At 40.5% G+C, this 24,433-nt stretch overlaps 1 protein-coding gene across 7 annotated transcripts in view; it reads left to right on the top strand.

Moving 5' to 3' along the window:
* The first annotated feature begins 1,020 nt into the window (after nt 1-1,020).
* The window catches only part of IL15RA (interleukin 15 receptor subunit alpha), a 40,823-nt gene continuing 17,410 nt past the window's right edge, over nt 1,021-24,433 (top strand). For 3 of the 7 annotated variants that reach the window (XM_081299789.1, XM_081299792.1, XM_081299790.1), the window contains exon 1: nt 2,261-2,629. In XM_081299789.1, coding sequence (XP_081155915.1) covers nt 2,392-2,629 — 238 coding nt within the window. In that variant the 5' untranslated portion in view covers nt 2,261-2,391. Of the gene's footprint in view, nt 2,751-24,433 lie in introns of all 7 variants that reach the window. The other 4 variants (XM_081299794.1, XM_081299791.1, XM_081299795.1 and 1 more) reach the window with 4 other exon arrangements.

Here is a 24,433-nt window from a genome sequence, read left to right on the forward strand (position 1 = left end):
CATTTGTATAAAAGAAAAAAGTCGGAGCTGGGGATGTGGCTCAAGCGGTAGAGCGCTCGCCTGGCATGCGTTCGGCCCGGGTTCGATCCCCAGCACCACATACAGAACAAAGATGTTGTGTCGGCCGATAACTAAAAAATAAATATTAAAAATTCAAAAAAAAAAAAAAAAAAGAAAAAAGTCTGGGCTCAATGGTAGAGCACTTGACTGGCATGTGTGAGGCAATGGGTTCCAGCCTCAGCACCACATAAAAATAAAAATAAAGTAAATGTACTGTGTTCATCTACAACTAAAGAAGAAAATTTTAAAAAGAGAGAGAAAAGTCTTTAAACATTAATTTCCTGCCAATCAAGAATTCCACAGTAGAAAATTTATTTTAGACAAACTTAAATTCACTAGGTGAATTTTGTAGAAAGATATTCATTGCAATGTTATTTTAAATAAGAAATAAGAGAGGGAGTGTTAAATTATGATAATTTACTGCCACTAAAATGTTTTCAAGGAGTTTGTAATAATAGGGAAATCCTTATTTTTGTAAGTTCAAAGACTATAGAAAGGGTCATTTTAGGCATAATGTGATTAATATGCCTTCAATAAAACCTGGATATGTTTGACAGTATCAAGGAATATTAATTTTTTATTTTCCCTCATCATCTGTACATACTTAAGAATTCAGGGAGGAAATGAAAGGATATCTAAGCTTGCCCCAGTTGGAGATGGGAGCTATTCCTGCTTAGATGAGAGAGTGGGTCTCCTGTGGTCACTGCCATGCCAGGTGTTGAGTACCTTGATTACATTATGCCACTTTTTTTTTTTTTTTTTTTTTGGTGGTGCTGGGGACTGAGCCCAGGGACTTGTGCATGCTAGGCAAGCACTCTACCAACTGAGCCATATCCCCAGCCCCACTCTTTCTGCTTTTAATGTTCGAAACTGTCCACAATAAAAGAGCCTTACAAGTCTGAAGCACACAAAACGCTGGCATTGGACCTTGGGTGATTTCCAATCCTCTGAATTCCTTTATTGTATGTGTTGGTGGGGATTGAACCCAGGGCCTTCTGCGTGAGAGGCCCGCATTCTACTAACTGAGCTATATCCCCAGTCCTGTGCATATTTCACACTCATCATGTTAATCATAAACTTTTTAGTGAAAAGAGAGCAAGTATAGGCAAAACCTGCTCCTTCTTCCATTGTGCCTGGGGAGTGGGAAATAACCTCAATCCACACATCATTCAAGTCTTTTCAAAGAGAATTTGTATGTATTCTTTCACAAAAGCCTCATAATCATACTGGGAGATTTTATTTAGGAAGCCACAGGTGGAAGCGAAGGAATGTCTGGTCTTACTAACTCCACGCCTAGACTTGGGCATTCCTGACCGCGCTTCGGAATTTTCCCAGCACAGAGCAGGTTGCTGGGATTTCAAGGAGTGGGGGGAGAGGCACCTGCAAAAGAGGTTGGTAGACTGGGAGAACTAGTCTAAGGAAATAAAACGAAGCACAAAGATGGGTTCCTCTCCTCCTGTTCTTCCGGCCCCGACCCCTTCAAACATTTGACATTATTTTGGGGGAAGAAAGAAGAGCCGGAACAAGGCAAAGTGGCGGAGTCAGTCGCGGCCACCGCTGGAGGGAGCAGGTAGCCAGTACAGCGTTCCCACCGCCCCAGCCCGCGGGAGCCACGCGGGACAACACCTCCTCAGTCTCCCACCCACGCGGAGCGCAGATTGACAAACGCAGTGCCACCTGAGGGAAACTTGGGAGTAGGAGTAGTAGGAGCTACCAGAAGACAGGAGCGAGGGGAGCCGAAGAAGTCAGGAGTGAACGCCGAGCCGCAGAGTGTACAAGAAGGAGTTTGCCCTTGCTTGGCTATGCACTGCCTCTCCATGGGACCCTAGCCCTAAAAGACTTTGGGAGTCCCCTGGAGCGAGAAGGGGAAGATGCTGCGCTCGAGCAGGTGAGGTCCCTAGTACTCTCTGCGCACTGCCCGGGGCTCTCCCGCTACAGGAGCGATGGCGCAGGGGTCACGGCGTCTGCCGGGGCTTCTTCCAAAGTTGGGGTGGGGATGCTGAGTCACTGATCTGTCACTACTTTGCACCTCTCCTCAGCCCTCCGGGGGCTAAAGCAAAAGCGAAAGCGAATGCGGCTGGCGGGCGGCCGGTCCTGGAGCTGCGCTCGCCACTTTCCCGAGGCCTGGGCATTGCACTAGCGGCTGTCCTGGGGCGTCCTGGCGGGGCACCGCGGGCCGCGCGGCCATGGCCCGGCGGCGGTTCCTAGGCTCTGGAGTACACGCCCTCCGTGGACTACTGCTGCTGCTGCTGCTCCGGCTGCCGGTGACGCCGGGTAGGGAGCGGCTTGCGCTCGGGCGGGGCTGCGAGCGAGGCCGGGGCACCGAGCGGGATGGCACCGAGCGCCCCACCTCCCCGGGCCGGGCCAGAAGTCGGGCCCCGGAGGAACGCGGAGTGTGCTGACTCCGGGCGGGAGGGACACGTGGAGGAGTCGCGGAGAGGGCAGGGTAGAGCGCCGCCGTCTGCCCTGCTCCAACGAGCAGAGCTTCCAGCTGTGCACGCAGGAAGGAGAAGCCGGGTTTGGCAATGGGAGTGGAGTGTCAGTGTTGCACGGCAAGTTCCAGAAGTGTGTGAGTGCACCTCGGTGCGGGGCTGGTACTGCACACGGTCCCCCGAGAGGTCCGGGGACACGACCCCTCTTGACGTTCAGGCAAAAAATAGATTACATGGATGGGCAACTGGAAGAGCAGGGTAAGGACTGTGTCCCCGGGGAGGAAAAACGTGTCGGGCAAGTTGCACACCTGGGGACCTGGAACCAACTCCCAGTTCTTAAATGGGCAGGAAATCGGGAGCCGGGATGGTACCGGCAGCTCCTAGTAAAGGGGGAAGAAACGAAGCTGGTGATCATTTGGTGTGTTCGAGAATGTGTGTCTCGTAGATCTGAGAATCTATTGAGTGACTCGTGGGTTGTTGTTTTTTTTTTTCCGGGACCTATAGAAAGGAAGAGAAAAGATAGATGAATCCACTGTGTTCTTGTAGGTTTTTCTTATCGTTTTATAGTGAAGGAGCTTTATCAGCGTCTGATAAAAAGCTATAAATTCTCTCTCCCTCTCCCTCTCCCCCCCCCCTCATCTCTCTCTCAAAAATGCATGAATATACACATTTAGAAAAATGTTCATGGGATTTGGGGGTCAAGGACCTACCGAATGTCACCCAAGGATATCCATGAAAGTTAGCAACCCCCACTGTCTCCATGCGCTTTTAACCAAGACCTCCAATAATTTACATGCAGTCCAGTGGGGCAAATCTGCCTGCTGGGTTTTAGCCAGAACCAGCCCTTTCACAGTTGCTGCTGCCTGGCTTGATCTGAACCCCGTAGTTCCACTAAGTTTTATGAAGTTTCATTTTTGAAAGACAGTGATTCTGGATTTTCCCCTACATATGAGAAGCTGAGTTATGTTGGAGACTTGGTCATTTCCTCCCAACTGTGTAAACAGTGTCCTGTGATGATTTCTGAGGAGATGCTAGAAATAACCAGCAATAGGCTGCTCTATTACATAATGTGAAAGTGAAATGCAGCTTTGGTCAGCACCGAGCTGAACTGCAGGTGTCTGTCCATCTGAAAGTAATAGGCGAGCACTGAAGCTTGTGGACAACACATAGGCTTGCACTCTGACCTTGCAAAGGTGTTGTTGGATCTTGATGTTTGTTCGTTCCTTTAAATAGCCTTATTAAAGTATAGTTGACAGATAATAAAGTGCATATATTTAAATTGTGCAATTCAATAAGGTTAGAGGTAAATACTACACTCATGAGACCACATAATCCATTGCTACCGCCTGTCCTCATACTCTGCATAATCTTTACCACCCACCCCACCCTGCCTCCAGCAATTACTGTCAATAGTTTTGATACACTTTCTAGAATTTCATATAAATATATGGAATTATACAATAGATACTCTTTCTTGTTTGACTTCTTTCACTCAGTATTTTTTCTGAGAATTCACGATATTGTAATGGTTGTGTATATAGTCATGTGATGCTCAGGAAAGGGACCATAGTCTTATTTAAATCACTACTCTTGATGCCTACAGTAAAATACCTGTCACATGGTAGGCATACCATAAAATTTTGTTGCTCATTTGAGTAAGATGCCTATATGAAATTAGGCTTAAAGGAAAGTTCACAGATATTAAACTAACAGAATGATAGTTAAAGTCAAAATAAGATTTTATATTCCTGCTTATCTTTTTAAAAATTAATTTATTTTTAATTTATTCTGATTTGTTATACATGATAACAGAATACAGTTCATTTCATATTATACATATAGAGCACAATTTTTCAAGACACTGTACACAGAATATTTTCGCACCATTCATTTCTTATACATGTACTTAGGGTAATGATGTCTAACTCATTCCACCATCTTTCCCACCATCTTGTCCCCTCCTTTCCCCTCCCTCGCCTTTGCTCTATCTAAAGTTCCTCCATTCCTCCCATGCTCGCAGTACCCGCTCATCCCCATTATGCCTGTGTGCATCTGAGTCCTCATATCAGGGAAAACATTCGGCTTTTGGTTTTCTGGGATTGGCTTGCTTCACTTAGCATTATATTCTCCAATTTCATCCATTTACCTGCAAATGTCATGATTTTATTCTCTTTTAATGCTAAATGTTCCATTGTGTATATATATCAAAGTTTCCCTATCCATTCATCTACTGAAGGGCATCTAGGTTGGTCCCATAATTTAGCTATTGTAAATTGGGCTGCTATAAATGTTGTTATGGCTGTGTCCCTATAGTATGCTGATTTTAAGTCCTTTGTGTATAAACCAAGGAGTGGGATAGCTGGGTCAAATGGTGGTTCCATTCCCAGTTTTCCAAGGAATCTTCATACACCTTTCCAGATAGGTTGTACCAATTTGCAGTCCCACCAGCAATGTATGAGTATGCCTTTCCTCCCACATCCTCGCCCATACTTATTGTTTGTATTCTTAAGAACTGCCATTCTGACTGGAGTGAGATGAAATTTTAGAGTAATTTTGATTTGCATTTCTTTAATTGCTAGAGATGTTGAACATTTTTTCATATGTTTATTGATTGATTGTATATCCTCTTCCAAGAAGTGTCTGTTCAGTTCCCTGGCCCATTTATTCATTGGGTTATTTGTGTTTTGTTTGTTTGTTTGTTTTGGTGTTAAGGTTTTTGAGTGCTTTATATATCCTAGAGATTAGTGCTCTATCTGATGTGCTTGTGGTAAAGATTTGCTTCCATTCTGTAGGCTCTCTAGTCACCTCACTGATTGTTTCTTTTGCTGAGAAGCTTTTTAGTTTGAATCCATCTCATTTATTGATTCTTGTTTTTTTTAAATTAATTGATTTATTTATATATGACAGCAGAATGCATTGCAATTCTTATTACACATATAGAGCACAATTTTGGTTGTATACAAAGTATATTCACACCAGTTCGTGTCTTCATAATTCTTGTGCTATAGGAGTTTTATTAAGAAAGTTGGGGCCTAAACCAACATGATGGAGATTTGGGCTTACTTTTTCTTCCACTAAGTGCAAGGTCTCTGGTTTAATTCCAGATCAAGGACCACTTTGATCCACTTTGAGTTGAGTTTTGTGTATGGGAAAGAGGTTTAATTTCATTTTGTTACATGTGGATTTCCAGTTTTCCCAGCACCATTTGTTGAAGAGGCTATCTTTTCTTCAATGTATGTTTTTGGCACCTTTATCTAATATAATATAACTTAAGTTATGTGGGTTAGACTGTGTCCTCTCTTCTGTACCATTGGTTTACAGGTCTATTTTGGTGACAATACCATGCTGTTTTAGTTACTATTGCTCTGTAGTATAGTTTTAGGTCTGGAATAGTAATGCCACCAGCTTCATTCTTCTTGCTAAGGATTGCTTTGGCTATTCTGGATCTCTTATTTTTCCAGATGAATTTCATGATTGTTTTCTCTATTTCTGTAAGGAATGCCACTGGGATTTTGATTGGGATTGCATTGATCTGTATAGTGCATTTGGTAGTATGGTCATTTTGATAATATTAATTCTGCCTATCCAAGAACAAGGTAAATTTTTCCATCTTCTAAGGTCTTCTTTAATTCATTTCTTTAGCATGTTGTAGTTTTCATTGTAGAGGTCTTTCACCTCTTTTGTTAAATTTATTCACCTCTTTTATTAAATTTATTTTTTTTTAGGCTATTGTAAACGGGGTGAATTTCCTAGCTTCACTTTCAGCGGATTTGTCACTGATGTACAGAAATTGATTTATGGGTGTTTGATTTATGGGTGTTGATTTTATATCCAGCTACTTTGCTGAATTCATTTATTAATTCTAGGAGATTTCTGGGGGAATGTTTTGGGTCTTCTAGGTATAGAATCATATCGTCCTCAAGTAGAGATAATTTGAGTTCTGCTTTTCCTATCCATATTCCTTCCCTGCTTATCTTATAATGTTCTACTGTAGAGTATTGGAGTAATGATATAGGAAAATTCTATAGAATTATTGGAATTAGGGGCCAGGGTTGTGGCTTAGCGGTGGAGTGCTTGCCTTGCATGTGCGAGACCCTGGGTTCGATTCTCAGCACCACATAAAAATAAAATAAAGATGTTGTGTTCACCAAAAAACTAAAAAATAAATATTAAAAAAAGAATTAATTGGAATTATTGGCCTACTTTAAAAAAAAAAGAATTCGCCGTATTGTAACGTGTGTCTAATAGTTCAGTCCCTTCTGTTGCTAAATTGTATTTCATTCCATGGCTGTCCAGTCACATGTTAATGAATGTTTGCCTTGTTTCCATTATTTTGGCTTTTACATATAAAGCTGTTAAGAATATTCATGCTACATGTTTTCTTGTGGCCCTATGTGCCTTCATTTCTCTTGGGTAGAGAATGGATAGGAGAAGAGCAGCTGGATTGGATGTTGGGCATAATGTTTGACTTTTAAGAATGTGCCGAACCAGTGTCCAAAGCGGTGGTACTATTTCACATTCCCACCAGCAGTGTGAGAGTTACAGTTCTTCCATGTCCAGGTCAGCACTGGATATGATGAGTCTTTTTTTTTTTAATAAACTTTTTTAAAAACATTTATTTTTTAGAAGTAGTTGGAAATAAACCTTTATTTCATTTATTTATTTTTATGTGGTGCTAAGGATCGAACCCAGGGCCTCGAACAATGCTAGGTGAGCACTCTACCGCTGAGCCACAATCCCAGCCCCTGATGAGTCTTTTTAATTATGTCCAATCTAATAGGTAATGCAATGGTCTCTTGTTCTAGTTTTAATTTGCGTTTTCCTAATATGTAGAAATGTTGAGCATCTTTTTCATGTGCTTCTGTGCCTTGTACACACCTTCTTTGGTGAAGTGTCTGTTTAAATTCTTTGCTCTTTTATAAATTGAGTTGCACTTTTATTGAGTTTTAAGAGTTTTTTATGTATTTTGGACACAAGACTTTTATCAGATAAATGATTTGCAAATATTCTCTCGGTCTCTGGCTTGTCTTTACCTTCTCTTAGCAGTGCATTATGAAGAACAGAAGTTTTTAATTTTGATGAATTCCAGTTATTTGTTCTTTTATATTTTATGCTTATGTTACTATATAATGAAATCTTTGCCTAGCTCAAGATTATGAAGATTTTCTTTGATGTGTTCACCTAGAAGTGAATAAATTCTATTTATGCCTTTGATCCATTTTGATTTAACTTTGTGTATAATGTGAGGTATAGATTGAACGTGGTTTATGTTTGTTGCATATGAATATCTAATTATTCCAGAACCATTTGTTGAAAAGATTATCTCCACTGACTTGCTCTTACATCTTTTGAATATCAGTTATCCACACATGTGTGAGCTGGTGGCAGTGCACAAAACATCAACATGCAAAAGTCAATCGTTTCAATCGTATTACTGTATATTCCTGATGAACAGTTGGAAATTAAAACTTCAGAAATATGTCATTTGCAGTAACTTCGAAAAGTGTAAAGTTCTCAGCAATAAATCTGACAAGAGAGGTGAAAGACCTGTATACAGAAAAGTACAGACAATTGCTTAGAGAACTTGAAGAAATAAATCAATAGAAAAATATGACATGTTCATGGATTGGGCCAATCAATATCCTTAAGATGCCAAATCAAAGTCCTAAAGGACTTTCTTGTAGAAATTGACAAACTGATTCTAAAATTTACAGGTAAATGCAAAAAAGAAGTAGCTTTGCCTAAACAGCTTGGCAAAGAACCGCATTGGAGGAACAAGGTTCTCTGATTGAGAGAATTGTTATAAAGTTACAGTACTCAAGACAGTGTACTATTGGAATAAAGATGGACAAAGAAATCATAGGACAAAATGGAGGATGCCTGATGGCTTTAAATGAGCTTAGAAGGGAAGAAAACTCAAATTATTAAACTTGATACTTGGTGGGATGATCTGGTCAGAAATTATAGAGAACAGCACATTTCCTATCACTGAATAAATTATAGTGTCTGACCTGTTCGTGCCCCCATCCATAGGAGGTGCAGGAAGTTGTCATTAAAAGGTCTAAATTGGAGGGAAATCCACCATCCTGGGCAAAAGGTCATTAACTTCCTAAACAAATGCATCCTCATCTGAAAGACCACAGGTGATTTAGCCAAGAGCTACTAGAGTAGTAATGATTGGTTGATGTCCCTGGTTCCCAGTTTTTCTTTGATTCTAATGTATAGGGTATTAGTATGCTTGAGGGTGTTCATTCATGTTATGTTCCTTAAACTCCCTTTTCTGGCAGGGGAGGATTACCAGGGATCAAAGGGCCCTTGACCACTGTCTGAGCCAATTGTTCATTTAGTTTCATACTATTTTACAAAACTGACTGGTCAAGGTCTGTTTTGTAGGTTTTTTTTTTTTTTTTACTTTTTTTTATATGGTACTGAGGATTGAACCCAGTGCCTCACATGTGCTAGGTAAGCACTCTACCACTGAGCCACTACCCCAGCCCCCTATTGTGTATCTTATTTAGAGACAGGGATTTACTGAGTTGCTTAGCACCTTGCTTTTTTAAAAATATTACTTTAATTGTAGGTGGACACAATACCTTGATTTTATTTGTTTATATGTGATGCTAAGGATTGAACCCTGTGCCTGTCACATGCTAGGTCAGTGCTCCATTGCTGAGCCACAACCCCAGCCCAGCACCTCACTCTTGCTGAGGAGGCTTTGAACTTGCAATCCTCCTGCCTCAGCCTCCTGAGCTGCTGTGATTACAAGCATGTGCCACAGTGTCTGGAGCATTAAGCTTTTTATAAGTCATTTTTTCATAGCTTGGGGGGGCTTTGCCTGAAGCATCTATTATTTATTCCAAACCAATTTTATCTGGTTATTACTGCTTTTTTGCCACAATTTTTTTAAAATTTATTTTATTTTTTTATTGGTTGTTCACAACATTACAAAGCTCTTGACATATCATATTTCATACATTAGACTGAAGTGGGTTATGAACCCCCAATTTTACCCCAAATGCAGATTGCAGAATCACGTCGGTTACACATCCACAATTTTACATAATGCCCTATTAGTAATTGTTGTATTCTGCTACCTTTCCTATCCCCTACTATCCCCCCTCCCCTCCCCTCCCATCTTCTCTCTCTACCCCATCTACTGTAATTCATTTCTCTCCTTGTTTATTTTCCCATTCCCCTCACAACCTCTTATATGTAATTTTGTATAGCAATGAGGGTCTCCCTTCATTTCCATGCAATTTCCCTTTTCTCTCCCTTTCCCTCCCATCTCATGTCTCTGTTTAATGTTAATCTTTTCTTCCTGCTCTTCCTCCCTGATCTGTTCATAGTTGCTCTCATTATATCAAAGAAGACATTTGGTATTTGTTTTTTAGGGATTGGCTAGCTTCACTAAGCATAATCTGCTCTAGTGCCATCCATTTCCCTGCAAATTCTATGATTTTGTCATTTTTTATTGCTGCATAGTACTCCATTGTGTATAGATACCACATATTTTTATCCATTCATCTATTGAAGGGCATCTGGGTTGGTTCCACAGTCTAGCTATTGTGAATTGTGCTGCTATGAACATAGATGTGGCAGTATCCCTGTAGCATGCTCTTTTAAGGTCTTCAGGGAATAGTCTGAGAAGGGCAATAGCAGGGTCAAATGGTGGTTCCATTCCCAGCTTTCCCAGGAATCTCCAAACTGCTTTCCAAATTGGCCGCACCAATTTGCAGTCCCACCAGCAATGTACAAGTGTACCCTTTTCTCCACATCCTCGCCAGCACTTGTTGTTCTTTGACTTCATAGTGGCTGCCAATCTTACTTGGTTGAGATGGTATCTTAGGGTGGTTTTGATTTGCATTTCTCTGACTGCTAGAGATGGTGAGCATTTTTTCATGTACTTGTTGATTGATTGTATGTCCTCCTCTGAGAAGTGTCTGTTCAGGTCCTTGGCCCATTTGTTGATTGGGTTATTTGTTATCTTATTGTCTAATTTTTTGAGTTCTTTGTATACTCTGGATATTAGGGCTCTATCTGAAGTGTGAGGAGTAAAAATTTGTTCCCAGGATGTAGGCTCTCTATTTACCTCTCTTATTGTTTCTCTTGCTGAGAAAAAACTTTTTAGTTTAATTAAGTCCCATTTGTTGATTCTTGTTCTTAACTCTTATGCTATGGGTGTCCTATTAAGGAATTTGGAGCCCGACCCCACAATATGTAGATCGGAGCCAAATTTTTCTTCTATCAGGCGCAGAGTCTCTGATTTGATATCAAGCTCCTTGATCCATTTTGAGTTAACTTTTGTGCATGGCGAGAGAAAGGGATTCAGTTTCATTTTGTTGCATATGGATTTCCAGTTTTCCCAACACCATTTGTTGAAGATGCTATCTTTCCTCCATTGCATGCTTTTAGCCCCTTTATCAAATATAAGATAGTTGTAACTTTGTGGATTAGTCTCTGTGTCCTCTATTCTATACCATTGGTCCACCCGCCTGTTTTGGTACCAGTACCATGCTGTTTTTGTCACTATTGCTCTGTAATATAGTTTGAAATCTGGTATTGCTATACCGCCTGATTCACACTTCCTGCTTAGAATTGCTTTTGCTATTCTGGGTCTTTTATTTTTCCATATGAATTTCATGATTGCTTTATCTATTTCTACAAGAAATGCCATTGGGATTTTGATTGGCATTGCATTAAACCTATAGAGAACTTTTGGTAATATCGCCATTTTGATGATGTTAGTTCTGCCTATCCATGAACAGGGTATATTTTTCCATCTTCTAAGATCTTCTTCTACTTCTCTCTTTAGGGTTCTGTAGTTTTCATTGTATAAATCTTTCACCTCTTTTGTTAGGTTGATTCCCAAGTATTTTATTTTTTTGGAGGATATTGTGAATGGAGTGTTTTTCCTCATTTCCGTTTCAGAAGTTTTATCGCTGATATACAGAAATGCCTTTGATTTATGCGTGTTGATTTTATATACTGCCACTTTGCTGAATTCATTTATTAGTTCTAGTAGTTTCTTTGTAGACCCTTTTGGGTCTTCTAGGTATAGAATCATGTCATCTGCAAATAGTGATAATTTAAGTTCTTCTTTTCCAATTTTTATGCCTTTAATTTCTTTCATCTAATTGCTCTGGCCAGTGTTTCGAGAACTATATTGAATAGAAGTGGTGATAGAGGGCATCCCTGTCTTGTTCCGGATTTTAGAGGGAATGCCTTCAACTTTTGTCCATTCAGAATGATGCTAGCCTGAGGCTTAGCATAGATAGCTTTTACAATGTCAAGGTAAGTTCCTGTTATCCCTAGTTTTTCTAATGTTTTGAACATAAAGGGATGCTGTACTTTGTCGAATGTTTTCTCTGCGTCTATCGAGATGATCATATGGTTCTTATCTTTAAGTCTATTGATGTGGTGAATAACATTTATTGATTTCCGTATATTGAACCATCCTTGCATCCCAGGGATGAATCCTACTTGATCATGGTGCACAATTTTTTTGATGTGTTTTTGTATTCGATTCACCAGAATTTTATTGAGGATTTTTGCATCTAGGTTCATTAGAGATATTGGTCTGTAGTTTTCTTTCTTTGAGGTGTCTTTGTCTGGTTTCAGAATCAGGGTGATGTTGGCCTCATAGAATGAATTTGGAAGAGCTCCCTCTTTTTCTATTTCCTGAAATAACTTGAAAAGTATTGGTATTAATTCTTCTTTAAAGGTTTTGTAAAACTCCGCTGTATACCTATCCGGTCCTGGGCTTTTCTTGGTTGGTAGTCTTTTGATGGCTTCTTCTATTTCATCCATTGATATTGGTCTGTTCAAATTGTGTGTATCCTCCTGACTCAGTCTGGGCAAATCATATGACTTAAGAAATTTATCGATGTCTTCACTATCTTCTATTTTATTGGAATATAGGTTTTCAAAATAATTTCTAATTGTCTTCTGTATTTCTGTAGCATCTGTTGTGATATTGCCTTTTTCATCCCGTATGTTAGTAATTTGAGTTCTCTCTCTTCTTCTCTTCATTAGCATGGCTAAAGGTCTGTCGATCTTATTTATTTTTTCGAAGAACCAACTTTTAGTTTTGTTAATTTTTTCAATAGTTTCTTTTGTTTCAATTTCATTGATTTCCACTCTGATTTTAATTATTTCTTGCCTTCTGCTACATTTGCTGTTGTTTTGCTCTTCCTTTTCTAGGGCTTTGAGATGAAGTGTGAGCTCATTTATTTGTTGGTTTTTTCTTTTTTTGAGGAATGACCACCAGCAATGAATTTTCCTCTTAAAACTGCTTTCATTGTGTCCCATAGATTCCGATATGTTGTGTCTGTATTTTCATTTATCTCTAAGAATTTTTTGATTTCCTACTTTATGTCTTCTGTAACCCATTGATCATTCAGTAACATATTGTTCATTTTCCATGTGATGTAGGATTTTTCCTTCCTTCTTTTATCATTGATTTCCAGTTTCATTCCATTATGATCAGATAAAATGCAAGGTATTATCTCCACCCCTTTATATTTACTGAGGGTTGCCCTATGGCATAATATATGGTCTATTTTTGAGAAGGATCCATGTGCTGCTGAGAAAAAAGTATATCCATTTGATGATGGTTGATATATTCTATATATGTCAGTTAAGTCTAGGTTATTGATTGTGATATTGAGTTCTATAGTTTCTTTATTCAACTTTTGTTTGGAGGATCTGTCCAATGGTGAGAGAGGTGTGTTGAAGTCACCCATAATTATTGTGTTGTGGTCTATTTGATTCTTGAACTTGAGGAGAATTTGTTTTATGAATGTCGCAGCACCATTATTTGGTGCATAAATATTGATAATTGTTATGTCTTATTGGTGAGTGGTTCCTTTTAACAGTATATAATGTCCTTCTTTATCCCTTTTGATTAACTTAGTCTTGAAGTCGATTTTATTCGATATGAGGATGGCCACCCCTGCTTGCTTATGAGGACCGTGTGCTTGGTATATTTTTTCCCATCCTTTCACCTTCAGCCTGTGTATGTCTTTTCCAATCAGATGTGTCTCCTGGAGGCAGCATATTGTTGGATTTGTTTTTTTAATCCATGATACCAGCCTATGTCGCTTTATTGGAGAGTTTAAGCCATTAACATTCAGAGTTACTATTGATATATGGTTTGTACTTCCATCCATGTTTGATTATTTATCCTTTTTGTAAAAAATTTAGTTTGTTTCTCCATGATTATCTTTCCCCTCGCCCTCTGTCTTTACCGAGGCACTTCCTACTGATGGTTTTGGTTATTGTTTTTCATTTCTTCCTCGTGCTCAAAATGCTTTGCAATGCTGGTTTTCTGGCTGCAAATTCTTTTAACTTTTGTTTATCATGAAAGATTTTTATTTCATTGTCATACCTGAAGCTTAATTTTGCTGGATACAGAATTCTTGGTTGGCATCCATTGTCTTTCAGTGTTTGAAATACATTGTTCCATGACCTTCTTGCTTTCAGCGTCTGTGATGAAAAATCCGTTGTTAACCTTATTGGTTTACCCCTGAATGTAATCTGTCTCCTTTCTCTTGTAGCTTTTAATATTTTCTCTTTGTTCTGTATATTGGATATCTTCATAACAATGTGTCTTGGCGTTGGTCTACTGTGATTTTGTGTGCTCAGTGTCCTGTATGCATCTTCAATTTGTATATCTGTTTCCTTTTTTATTTCTGGAAAGTTTTCTGTAATTATTTCATTCAGCAGGTTACTCATTCCCTTGGTTTGAATCTCTGTACCTTCTTCTATCCCGATGACTCGTAAGTTTGGTTTCTTTTATGTTATCCCATAACTCTTGGATGTTTTTCTCATGATTTTTTACCAGCCTTTCTGAGTTGGCTAGACTCTTTTCAAGATGATATATTTTGTCTTCATTATCTGACGTTCTGACTTCTACTTGCTCCACTCTGTTAGTGATACTCTCAATTGAGTTTTTAATTTGGTTTATCATTTCCTTCATTTCTAGAATTATTGTTTGATTATTTTTTTATAATCTCTATCTCCTGATAAAGATGCTTAACTTCTTCTTTTATCTGTTTATGTAATTCATTCTCAATGTGTTCTTTCGCTGCTTGAATTTGCTGTCTTGTATCCTCTTTAAGGTTCCATTCCATCTGTCTAAGGTGTTCCTTGAGTTCTTTATATGACCATTTTTCTGATGACTCTAGGTCCTCCTGAATATTTAGGCTGTCCTGCATTGTTTGTACTCCTTTTCTTCCTTGCTTTTTCAAGCTGCTCATGTTACTTCTTGTTCTGTTTGACTGATGAGTTACTGTTTACTCCTATGAATTTATTAGATGCTTGGGAGGAAAGGTATTAGAAGGGAAGGGAAGAAGTCACTAAAGAGAATGAGAGTAAGCAGGTAGAATTCAAGGAAGGTAAGATAATTGAAAAGAAATGAAAAGACAAAAGAAGAAAAAAATAGGAAATAAAAAAAGAAAAACAAATTTTTTAAAAAAAATAATTAAAAAAAATTAAAAGTAGAAGAAAAAGAAATTTTTTTAAAAAATTGTAAAAAAAAATTTAAAAAAAAAACAAGAAAGAAAAATGAAAATGAAAGAAAAACCCAAATCAAAAAAAAAGAGAGAAAAGAAAAAAAGAAAAAAAAAACTAATAAATGCAGTCTTAGAGTTTGATTAACTTCTCTTCCAGTAGCTGGCGCTGTGCCCACCAGGCCAAGTTTCTCCTGTCAATATGCGGGAACCAATCACTGTGCAGCAGCTCCTCCCAGACTGGGCGAGTCTCCAATCCTGAGTGCCTAGGGCCTCCTCTTGTGTCTAGTCACTTCCCACTTTTCCTCTAGCCAGGCCCCTCTCACAGGTGCCGCTCACCACAATACTGGCTACACGCCAGGTCTGCTGCTCCTGGGAGCCCTGTTTTCATGAACGACTGGGCACACTCTTCCAGTTTGCCATTCCCTCAGACCCTAAGTTTGTAGAGCTTGGGGCTGAGAATCCTCAGCGAATTTTACTTGCCCCCCGGTAGCCACGCCCCCGGTAGCTGGTGCAAGAGACCTCAGCAGTCAGCACTGGTGGGAGCGGTAGTTCCGCGTCGCGGGACCCGGGCCACCTCAGATTCCCTCGGTCTGGCTATCATGCTCACGGGAGAGCTGGGAGGGGCCCTTAAGGTTTCCCCGATGTGTGGAGAGGGAAGGCTAGGGAATTACACACCTGTAGCCGCAGGTTTCAATGAAGTTATCTCCTCCACCGCAGTCTGATGACGTCAGTTTTCTGCCATGGTGGTGTCTCTTGCTAATGGCGACAGTTCGTTTCCCTTTGCTGGGCGACCAATGCAACGGGTGGGTCCTTACTGTCTCTCCCAAGCCCCGTTTCAAACCTGTTGCCACTACCTATGAAGGCTCGGTAGGCATTTACCTCCGTAGGATGAGAAGGGCTGACCAGTTGTTTCAGCCGGATGGATTAGTGGTGAGTCACAGCTGTTTGTCTGCGGGAAGCAGGCGAACGGGAGCTTGAATTCAGCCGATCCGGGCTCAGTGTGTGTTCTGAGAGGCCCAGACTGTTCGCCCCAGATCCACGTCAGCTCAGCATTGCCTAGTGATCCTGAGCAAACAGATTTAGGTTGTTTACGACTCCCTATGCCTGCACAGCTAAAGAGGTCAGAGACTTGATCTCTCTGCGCCCGCCGCCATGTTGGAATCCTTTTGCCACCATTGATAGCAAAAGAGTGGTAAAAACTTTGTCATAAATTGAATTGGTTTTGTAATAACAAAAGTAAATAAATAAAACTACAAAATAAATAATAATAAATATCTACAATTTAGGACTTTTCCCTCCACCTTTAATTAGTATTCTCTGATTTATTAGTACTCCCTGATCTCTGGCAGTGTTTTCATAACTTTACACGTTTTGCAGATTGCTTAATATAAAGTCACTACATCTAATATCTGTGAATACTATACATACTATTTTATAAAGTTTTACAAATTATTTAAACAATTCTTTATCATGGGTAGGCTTCAGTTACCTCCCGATTCTTGCATATTTAGCTTATTTTAATGTGTTTGATGTTCTAAACAGCAAGGAATAACTGGATGAAAATAAACTCTATGGGGATGGGGGGGAGAAGCAAAGGGCAACCCCTTGGGTTTATGAAATAAAACTCTGGGAATTCTCTTATTCAATCAAATCATTTTACAAATTAACTTCCTTTGGGGTGAGTCACTTTTGCCCAGTCAGTTTTGTAAAATTGTATGAAACTAAATGAACAATATATGGGATTCCTCAGTGTGTATTCTAGAGGTGTGTCTGTGTCACTCATTACACATGGTTGATGTGATTGGAAAGCGCTCTCCTTGGAAGACTCGATGCCCTTATGGGCAGTAGGGAGCTCCTGAGGGATCTGTGCCGGGGAGACAGTACTGGAGTCCATGGAGGAAAGGCTACTTCTGTCAAGAGTATGGATGATGAACTGTAGTCAGGGGATCTGGAGGCTGGAAGCTAAGCTGAGGTTTTGTAATAGTTCCAGTGAGTGTTGGTGAAATCCTGAACCAGGGCAGCATCAACACTGAGAGGAGCAGGGGTTCTCTTCAGGCCTACGGTACAGATTGTATTTTATTCTTTTCCTTTGGTTTTCTTTTGATTGTTAACTGTTCAACCTTCCAAGTCTCTAATAGTCATTATTTAAGGGACTAAATGATAATGAAATTCACTGACACAGTAAGATGGGTTGGGAAGACCAGTTTATTAAGCCCTGAGAGAGAAAGAGTTTGGGGCCATGAGCTGAATACAGTCTGTACTCCAGGAAGTGTGTCGAATTGGCTGGCATTTCAGCTAGAAAACAAGGACAGAAAATAGATTACTGGGAGCCCAGAGGCCCAGACTCTTATGATATGTCAGTTTCATACTGAGCTTCATGAGAGCAGGAACCACACTTATGCTTCTTTGGAAATCTAGCACCTTGCAGGCATTTGAATGGTAGAGTAAGTAAAATAACATGTTGGAATGGATTCTGGCTCTGCTTAAAGAATGGGAGGGTCAGGCTAACCTGACGACTTTTGAACTCTGGATATGAGAGTAGGCCAGAGCTCCTTGCCCATGTTAGGCTCTGTAAACTGACTTGATAAACACGCCTGATTCACAGATTCTGGGAAGCAGAAAGAGGTGTGGCCTTACACACTGTTTTGGTGACTTTCTTAACAAATGATCATGGGGCTAGTATGTGTTTTTTGTCTACTTGAGAGTATTGAAAGTCCTAAAATCTCAATCTGGTTCCAAATGCCTTTTCCGAGGGTGCATGTAAAGATAACCCCTCTATGATATAGGATAAAAGATGGGACACAGCAGGAACATTGGGGAAAACACTGATACTCCAGTTCCTGCCCTAAGCTCCAGATAATACTAGAGCAATTTGAGATCAAGGTGCTCCAACAGTAACCATAGCAACTGCAAGACCCAAAAGCTTCTCAACAACTGACTAGCTTGGCCCTATGTCCCACACTTTCAGGCCAGATGAAGATGGGTCCCCATGACAATGGGGAGCCGTGGTAACCACCCTTGGGCAGCAAATGCCTAAACTGGAAATAAATCAAGGACTACCACTCTTGCTGGAAAGAAGCCCTAGGTGTTAAATTGAAAGAACCACCTGAAGTGTAAGGATACTCCTGCCCACCCTGATCATTAAAGGGATTTGCACAAGGAACCTTGATATGGGATCCTCAAACTTCAGAAGCAAGAGGGAATTCAAGGAATTCTGACAAAGATGTGGTAGTGAGGTTTGGGAAATTTTTTTGAATAGACACTTGTAAATCACCCATTATATCCTTGGCCCAGATTCCATTAGGGTACTTATCTTTGTATTGATTTTGTGAAAGTTCTTTACATACTAAGAATCTTAACTTTTTGATGTTTGTTGTAAACATTTTCTTTATTTAATTGTCTTTTAGTTCTTTTGTTTCATTTAAATGTTTACATGGTCATTTTCTTTAAAGGTTTCTGACTTGGTTACTGTGGCAAGGAAGCCTTCCTTATTAATTGAGAAATACTCTCTGGTGTGTTCTTCTCATTCTAGGCTCATTAGAGGCTGGAATCATTTCTTCTGTATCTTTCCCCAGGCTCTGCATGGGGATTCCTGTAGGATAGATGGGAATTCCCAGTATTTTGGTGAAAAAGTTGGAGATTACCAATGTAGAGTGACAGAGGGGTACACAGAGATGATGATTACTTATATTTGAGTTACGGTTCACAAAGTGCATTTCATGCTCAGAAGCCCTAGGACTTCTCATCGGCCTTGTGAATTATCGTGCTCAACTCACACATAAGGAAACCGGAGTGGAGTGTGATTAATAGATATACCCAGTCACTCAGCCTCTAATTCCAGTACTCTTTCTACTAAACTTTCCTATTGTCTTCTAGTCTCTTATTACTCTTTTATTCAGCAAATAGAAGTCATTGGTTGATTTGTAGATGGACTGGATAACTGGTCGTACCCCACATTCACCAAGTCTGAGTTTTTATGGAACAAGAACAAGTGTGTTGGATCTGTGTGCCCCAGACCCACCCCTGAGTCCTCATTAATTAACCTGCTCCATGAGTGAGAGTGGTAGGGCAGGGGTCCACCCTGGAGACCTGTTCTGACAGTCAGCTATGTTGATAAGAAGGGATCAGAGTATCTGCTCCTCTGTGTATAGAAGCACAGCCTTAAAAACTATAAATCACTGGGTTGGGTCCCTGCATTGATGTTATAGGCTGTAGTCTCCCATCTCACCTCCCCATCAAGCTTCTTCTCTCCTGGGTCCTTGGGTACCTGCTCATTCCTCTATCTGGAATACTCCTTTCCTGCTCCTCCCTTATTCACTTGGCCATTTTCCTGCCCATTCTTGCACTTTTTCAGGGGCTTTTGCCAGCCCTTGCAACTAAGTAACAATGTCTATCACTCCCAGCAGAGCTGGGCTATGTCTACCTGGTTTATCCACTATTCCCTCTATTCTTCATCCCAGGAAGAGAAAGCACTGCAAAATTTGTGAAGGAACAACCAGAACTGAAAGCAACATCATCCTTCAGAAAAAGGGTGCTCCATGTGGAGTGAGGGACCTCTGTGGCCAGTGAAAGGAGTAACAAAGTGTGAGGTATTTGTGTGAGGAAGGGGTTCATAGGCTCCCTTGACCTTGGAGGTTGCAGAATCACCTGTGGTAGGGGCCGTCAGTCCTCTGGAGGTGAGGAGCTGACTATGACCTCACAGATCCTTTCAGGCCCAAGACAACAATGTAAAAGACCAGATATGAAGCAAGCAAGGGAAAGGCCAGGTAAGGAATATTAGTCACAGTCCTGCGAACTAAAACCTAGTCTTTGTGTAGCTTTTCCTCCTGGAGACTTAAATGTCTCTCTTAGTCTCTGGAGAGAGACTGTCAAGCCACAGATGATGTAATAGCACCCAGAAAGGTCCGAAGGTCTGAAGTTCCAAGGTTAGTTCAGGCTTTCTCAAAAACGATTTATCACAGAGCAGGCCTCATGTTTTTATGGGACTCTCCGTTCTGGTTTACTGCCAAATATTTCCAGGGTTGATTTGAGTTGATTTTTATGGTCATTCCTCCCCACCCAACCCCACTCCCCCACCCCTAAGTATTTTTTACCAGCCGTGTAACATACAACAAAGCACCACAGATACAGATTTAAGTAGTTTTGAAATGGAGAAGCAGAGTTAGATCCAGTTTGAAGTAGTAGAACAGAAATTCAGAAGAGCACAGCAAGAGGAACGTGTAAACACAGTCCTCATCAATGGCATCAATGACCAGAAAAAGGGTATGAGCAAACCATTCTTCATAACTTCAATGAATTTTGTGTGTGTGTGTGTTGCTGGGGATTGAACCTAGGGCCTTGTGCATGCCAGACAAGCACTCTACCAACTGAGCTATATCCCGAACCTGGGAAATTTTTAATTAGTGTTAAAAAGCCACTTGCTGAGATGCATCTGTGAGTACCATCCAGCACTGGTTCCCAGAACATGGGTTCCTGGATCAACAATATCACCATCACCGGAACTTGCAAATGCAGATTCTTGGGCCCTACCTCAGACCTCCTGACTAAGGAGCTTTGTGGTGGGCCCAGAACTCTGTGTTTTCACCAGCCCTCCAGGTGGGTCTGATGCAAGATAACACTGAGAACTGGTGTCAGAGGATTGAGGTGAAGAGAGGCAATAAGAAGTAGGGCAAAGACTCCCGTGTGGCAATGATGAAGTTGTTCAGGAAACCAAAGCTTCCCCTGAAATATCAAATGTCAAATGAGTGGAATCAAAACTACTAGAGCCTGGTCATAGAAGAAGGAGCTCTAAAAGGTGTGAAAAGGTGGTGAGAAAAAGAGGACAAACCAACACTCTGAAAGCTACTATTAAGGAAATTAAGAAAAATTTCTCATCAATCTTGGCCTGAGTTGTCAAGGACTCCTAGAATTTTCTTAAAAGAAGGATCTTCAAAGGTCCCAGTCTTAGCCCATTTTATATTGATATAACAGAATACCTGAGACTGGTATATACTGGTATAGACTGGTATATACAGAATAGAGAGGTTTATTTGGATTGCAGTTCAGGAGGAAGTCCAAAAGCATGGCATCTTTGCATCTGGTGGGGGCCTCTCCCTACATTGTAACATGAGGGAATCACTTGGTGAGACAGGGCAAGGATGCTAGCTTAAATTTTCCTTTTGTTATAAAGCCACCAATACCATCATGCCCCCCCCCACACTCTGATGACCTTGACCATCCTAATTACCACCCACAGGCCCCACCTTCAAATACTATCAACATGTGACTCTGGGGATTGAGTTTTTCATACTGGAGTTCTCAAGCCCACACTGAAACCAGGGCAGGCCTCAGACACCACCTTTCAAGTGGTTTTTATTTGGTTACTCAATTTGCTTCTTTTTAAACTTTTAAATTCTGATTTAAAGTCAAATTTACAGTGAAGTTGCAAGACCTCCTGAATACCTTTTGCCCAGCTTCACCAACTCTTTTCATTATACTGTTTAATTTATCATTCCTCCTCTCTATCCATAAATATTTTTATGCATGTGCTTTTCCTTCTAAGCCATTTTAAGCTATTGACATTATGTCTTTCTTTGCCAAACTTCTTCATGTATTTTTCCCAACAATGGCATCCTCTTCTAAAAAGTCACGTGTATCACAGCACTGTTACGAAAAGCAGGAAGTAACCTTGACACTGTATCATTATCTAATACTCAGTCCGTGTTCAAATTCTGTCAGTTGTCCCAACATTGTCCATTTTAGTGACTTTCTTTCTAAATCTGGACCTAATCCAGGGTCACCTGTTGCATTTGGTTGTCTTTCTAGTGTCCTTCAAGCTGGAACGCTTCCTCAACCTTCTCTCTTGAGCTTGTCTACGGGTCAGCTAATTGCTGAAAGCCTCTCAGGCAGGTACCTCTGATGTTTCCTCTTAGATTCAAGTTACGGGTTTTAAAGGGAATACCGCAGGAATGATACATGTGTCCTTTTCAGTGAGTTACATGATACCCATCTGTCCCATTTTGGTCTTGTTAACTATGATTTCCTACTTAAGGTGTGTTTTCCAGCTGATGTCATTTCCCCCATCATCACTGGTCACTGGTTTGTGGGAAGATACTTTGAGGTTGTGTGGATCCATCAGAATTCTGATCCAAGAATCAGAGAGCAACAGAACCCACACATGCAGTGGTTGGAACTGGTCACGTAGCCTGTGCAAACTGTCCTCTGTGTGCCTGGCCTGGAGCTTGAAGTCTGTGGGAAGCCAGTCTAAATGGGAAGAGTGACGTGGAGGAAGCAAGAGTCACCTGGAACTTGTGGGGCTGAGTTGTTACCCTGTGGGTTCTTAACCTTGACCTTCAAGACTCCAGCATTCATGATGGGGTACCCTGCTGGGCCCCCCATTATAGAACTAAATAGGCACCTGGCCAAAGAGTGAGAAATGGCAGTAAAGACCCCACCCACTAGAGGAGCTGTCCTACCCATGAAGCATGGGGACACCCAGTGGCCAGCAGATCTCAGAGCTACAACAGCAGGGAAAAGCCTGCTTCACTCCCTTTCTCTTCTTTTGACCAAGTTGACTGAGCTTTGCAGAGAGGGAAGGGGAGAATGTGCGTCTGGCTGAGCTAAATGCACACAAAAAACCCCGCTTTGTATTAGTTTCCTTTTCATTGAAAAATCCTTATTCCATATCAAACTTTAGCATCCCTGATCTCTTTTCTTATTCCATCATTCTTTTTTTTTCAAAGATGGACACAGTATCTTATTTAATTTACTTATTTATTTTTTATGTGGTGCTGAGGATTGAACCCAGAACCTCACAAGTGCGAGGCAAGCATTCTACCGCTGAGCTATAACCCCAGCCCCCATCATTCTTTTTATGTTTATTAGTTAACATCTGTAAGGAGGGCTTTTTCTTCTCCCTTACTTATTTATATATTTGTTTATTTATATTAGCATAGACAAAGCAGTATCATTTAATTTTGTTCCATTAGTTATAATCTGTTTTTGTCTTGATTGTTTGATGCTTAAATCATCCTGGATTTGGCCAGCAAGAGTCTGTTCAGTTAGGCTATTGCAGCCTTTTGACATCTTACCCTCATTCTTTGAGCACTTCCTCACTTTCTGGGATAACAAGATGTTCCAGGCTCATCTTCTGCTTTCTCCATCCTATCCCTAGATTCTGCCTTTTCCCTGAGGACCCCTGACTCCTTACATTGCAGACCAAGATCTGGCAGCAGGTACTTAGTGCCAATATGCCATTGTTACTAGGCACCAACAGAGAATGGAGCAGGAGCACACACATGTACACTCACACAAACACATGTGGATACACATCACATACACAGGCAAGCATCCAAATACCCTCCACACACATACATACATACAAATAAACATGTGCATGCACACACTGTAATTACACAGGACTCCTTCAACCCCAATTATGTTCCAGCACCATAGGGTACATGTTAGTTGGCCCTTCCCCTCGTTGTAGTTGAAACTTCTTTTTTCAACAGTAGGAAACCTAGACTTAGTTTATTTTACTCATTGATGACAACTAGTTCTTTAGATTATCAAGAAGAAAAAGAATGATAACAATGACTTTAGATCTTTTGTAAAAAATGTTTTTAGTTATACATGGACACAATATCTTTATTTTGTTTATTTATCTTTTATGTGGTGCTAAGGATCGAACCTGGTGCCTCACATGCACGAGGCAAGCACTCTGCCACTGAGCCATAATCCCAGCCTGTGACTTTAGATCTTTACCCCCAGCCTGAACAGCCTAGTCACACTTAGGAGGAAAAATCTCCAGATGAAGAACAGTTACTATTTCTCCAGGATCAGATGAGTTTCCTTTTCATTTAAAAACAGTGGTATCATTTGTGTACATAGCACAGTTACGGTGAATCACTTCCTATTAGCTATGTAAAATTTGTTGTGCTATAACTGAATACCCATACAGAAATAGCAATGTTAGCAGGAGGGTTGCTGAGTTCAGATGAGGACTACTCACAGCGAGTTGAAAGTAAAGAACAGGTTGAGCATCATCTAAGGAGATCGTGTGTTTATTGAAGTACATGAGAACCTTCAGTCTTCTTAGATACGTGATACACTGTTTCACTTACGTAGCAACCAGCACTGAAAGATGACCAAAGGAATCACACAGTGACACTGAATCTCATGGAACTCATGGGCAGTGACTATATTACATTGACATTTTAAATTCCCTTGAGTAATCAGCCACAAATGTTTCATTTCAAAGTGTGCTACAAATGCTAGGAGTTGAAAAACACCGGGAGGGAATATTTCAAGACTTAGAAGATGTGAAAAGATTTCCTGGCAGAAATCCCAAATCTGAGCACAACCCAGAAAACAGTGAAGACTGAAAAAAAAGTGACCCAAGAGAGAGCAGGAGATTCCAAACAATAATTTGAAATTAAAAGCTGTTGCAAA

The sequence above is a fragment of the Spermophilus citellus genome (genome assembly GCF_964194105.1).
Source record: "Spermophilus citellus genome assembly, chromosome: 6".
Lineage (NCBI taxonomy): Eukaryota > Metazoa > Chordata > Mammalia > Rodentia > Sciuridae > Spermophilus > Spermophilus citellus.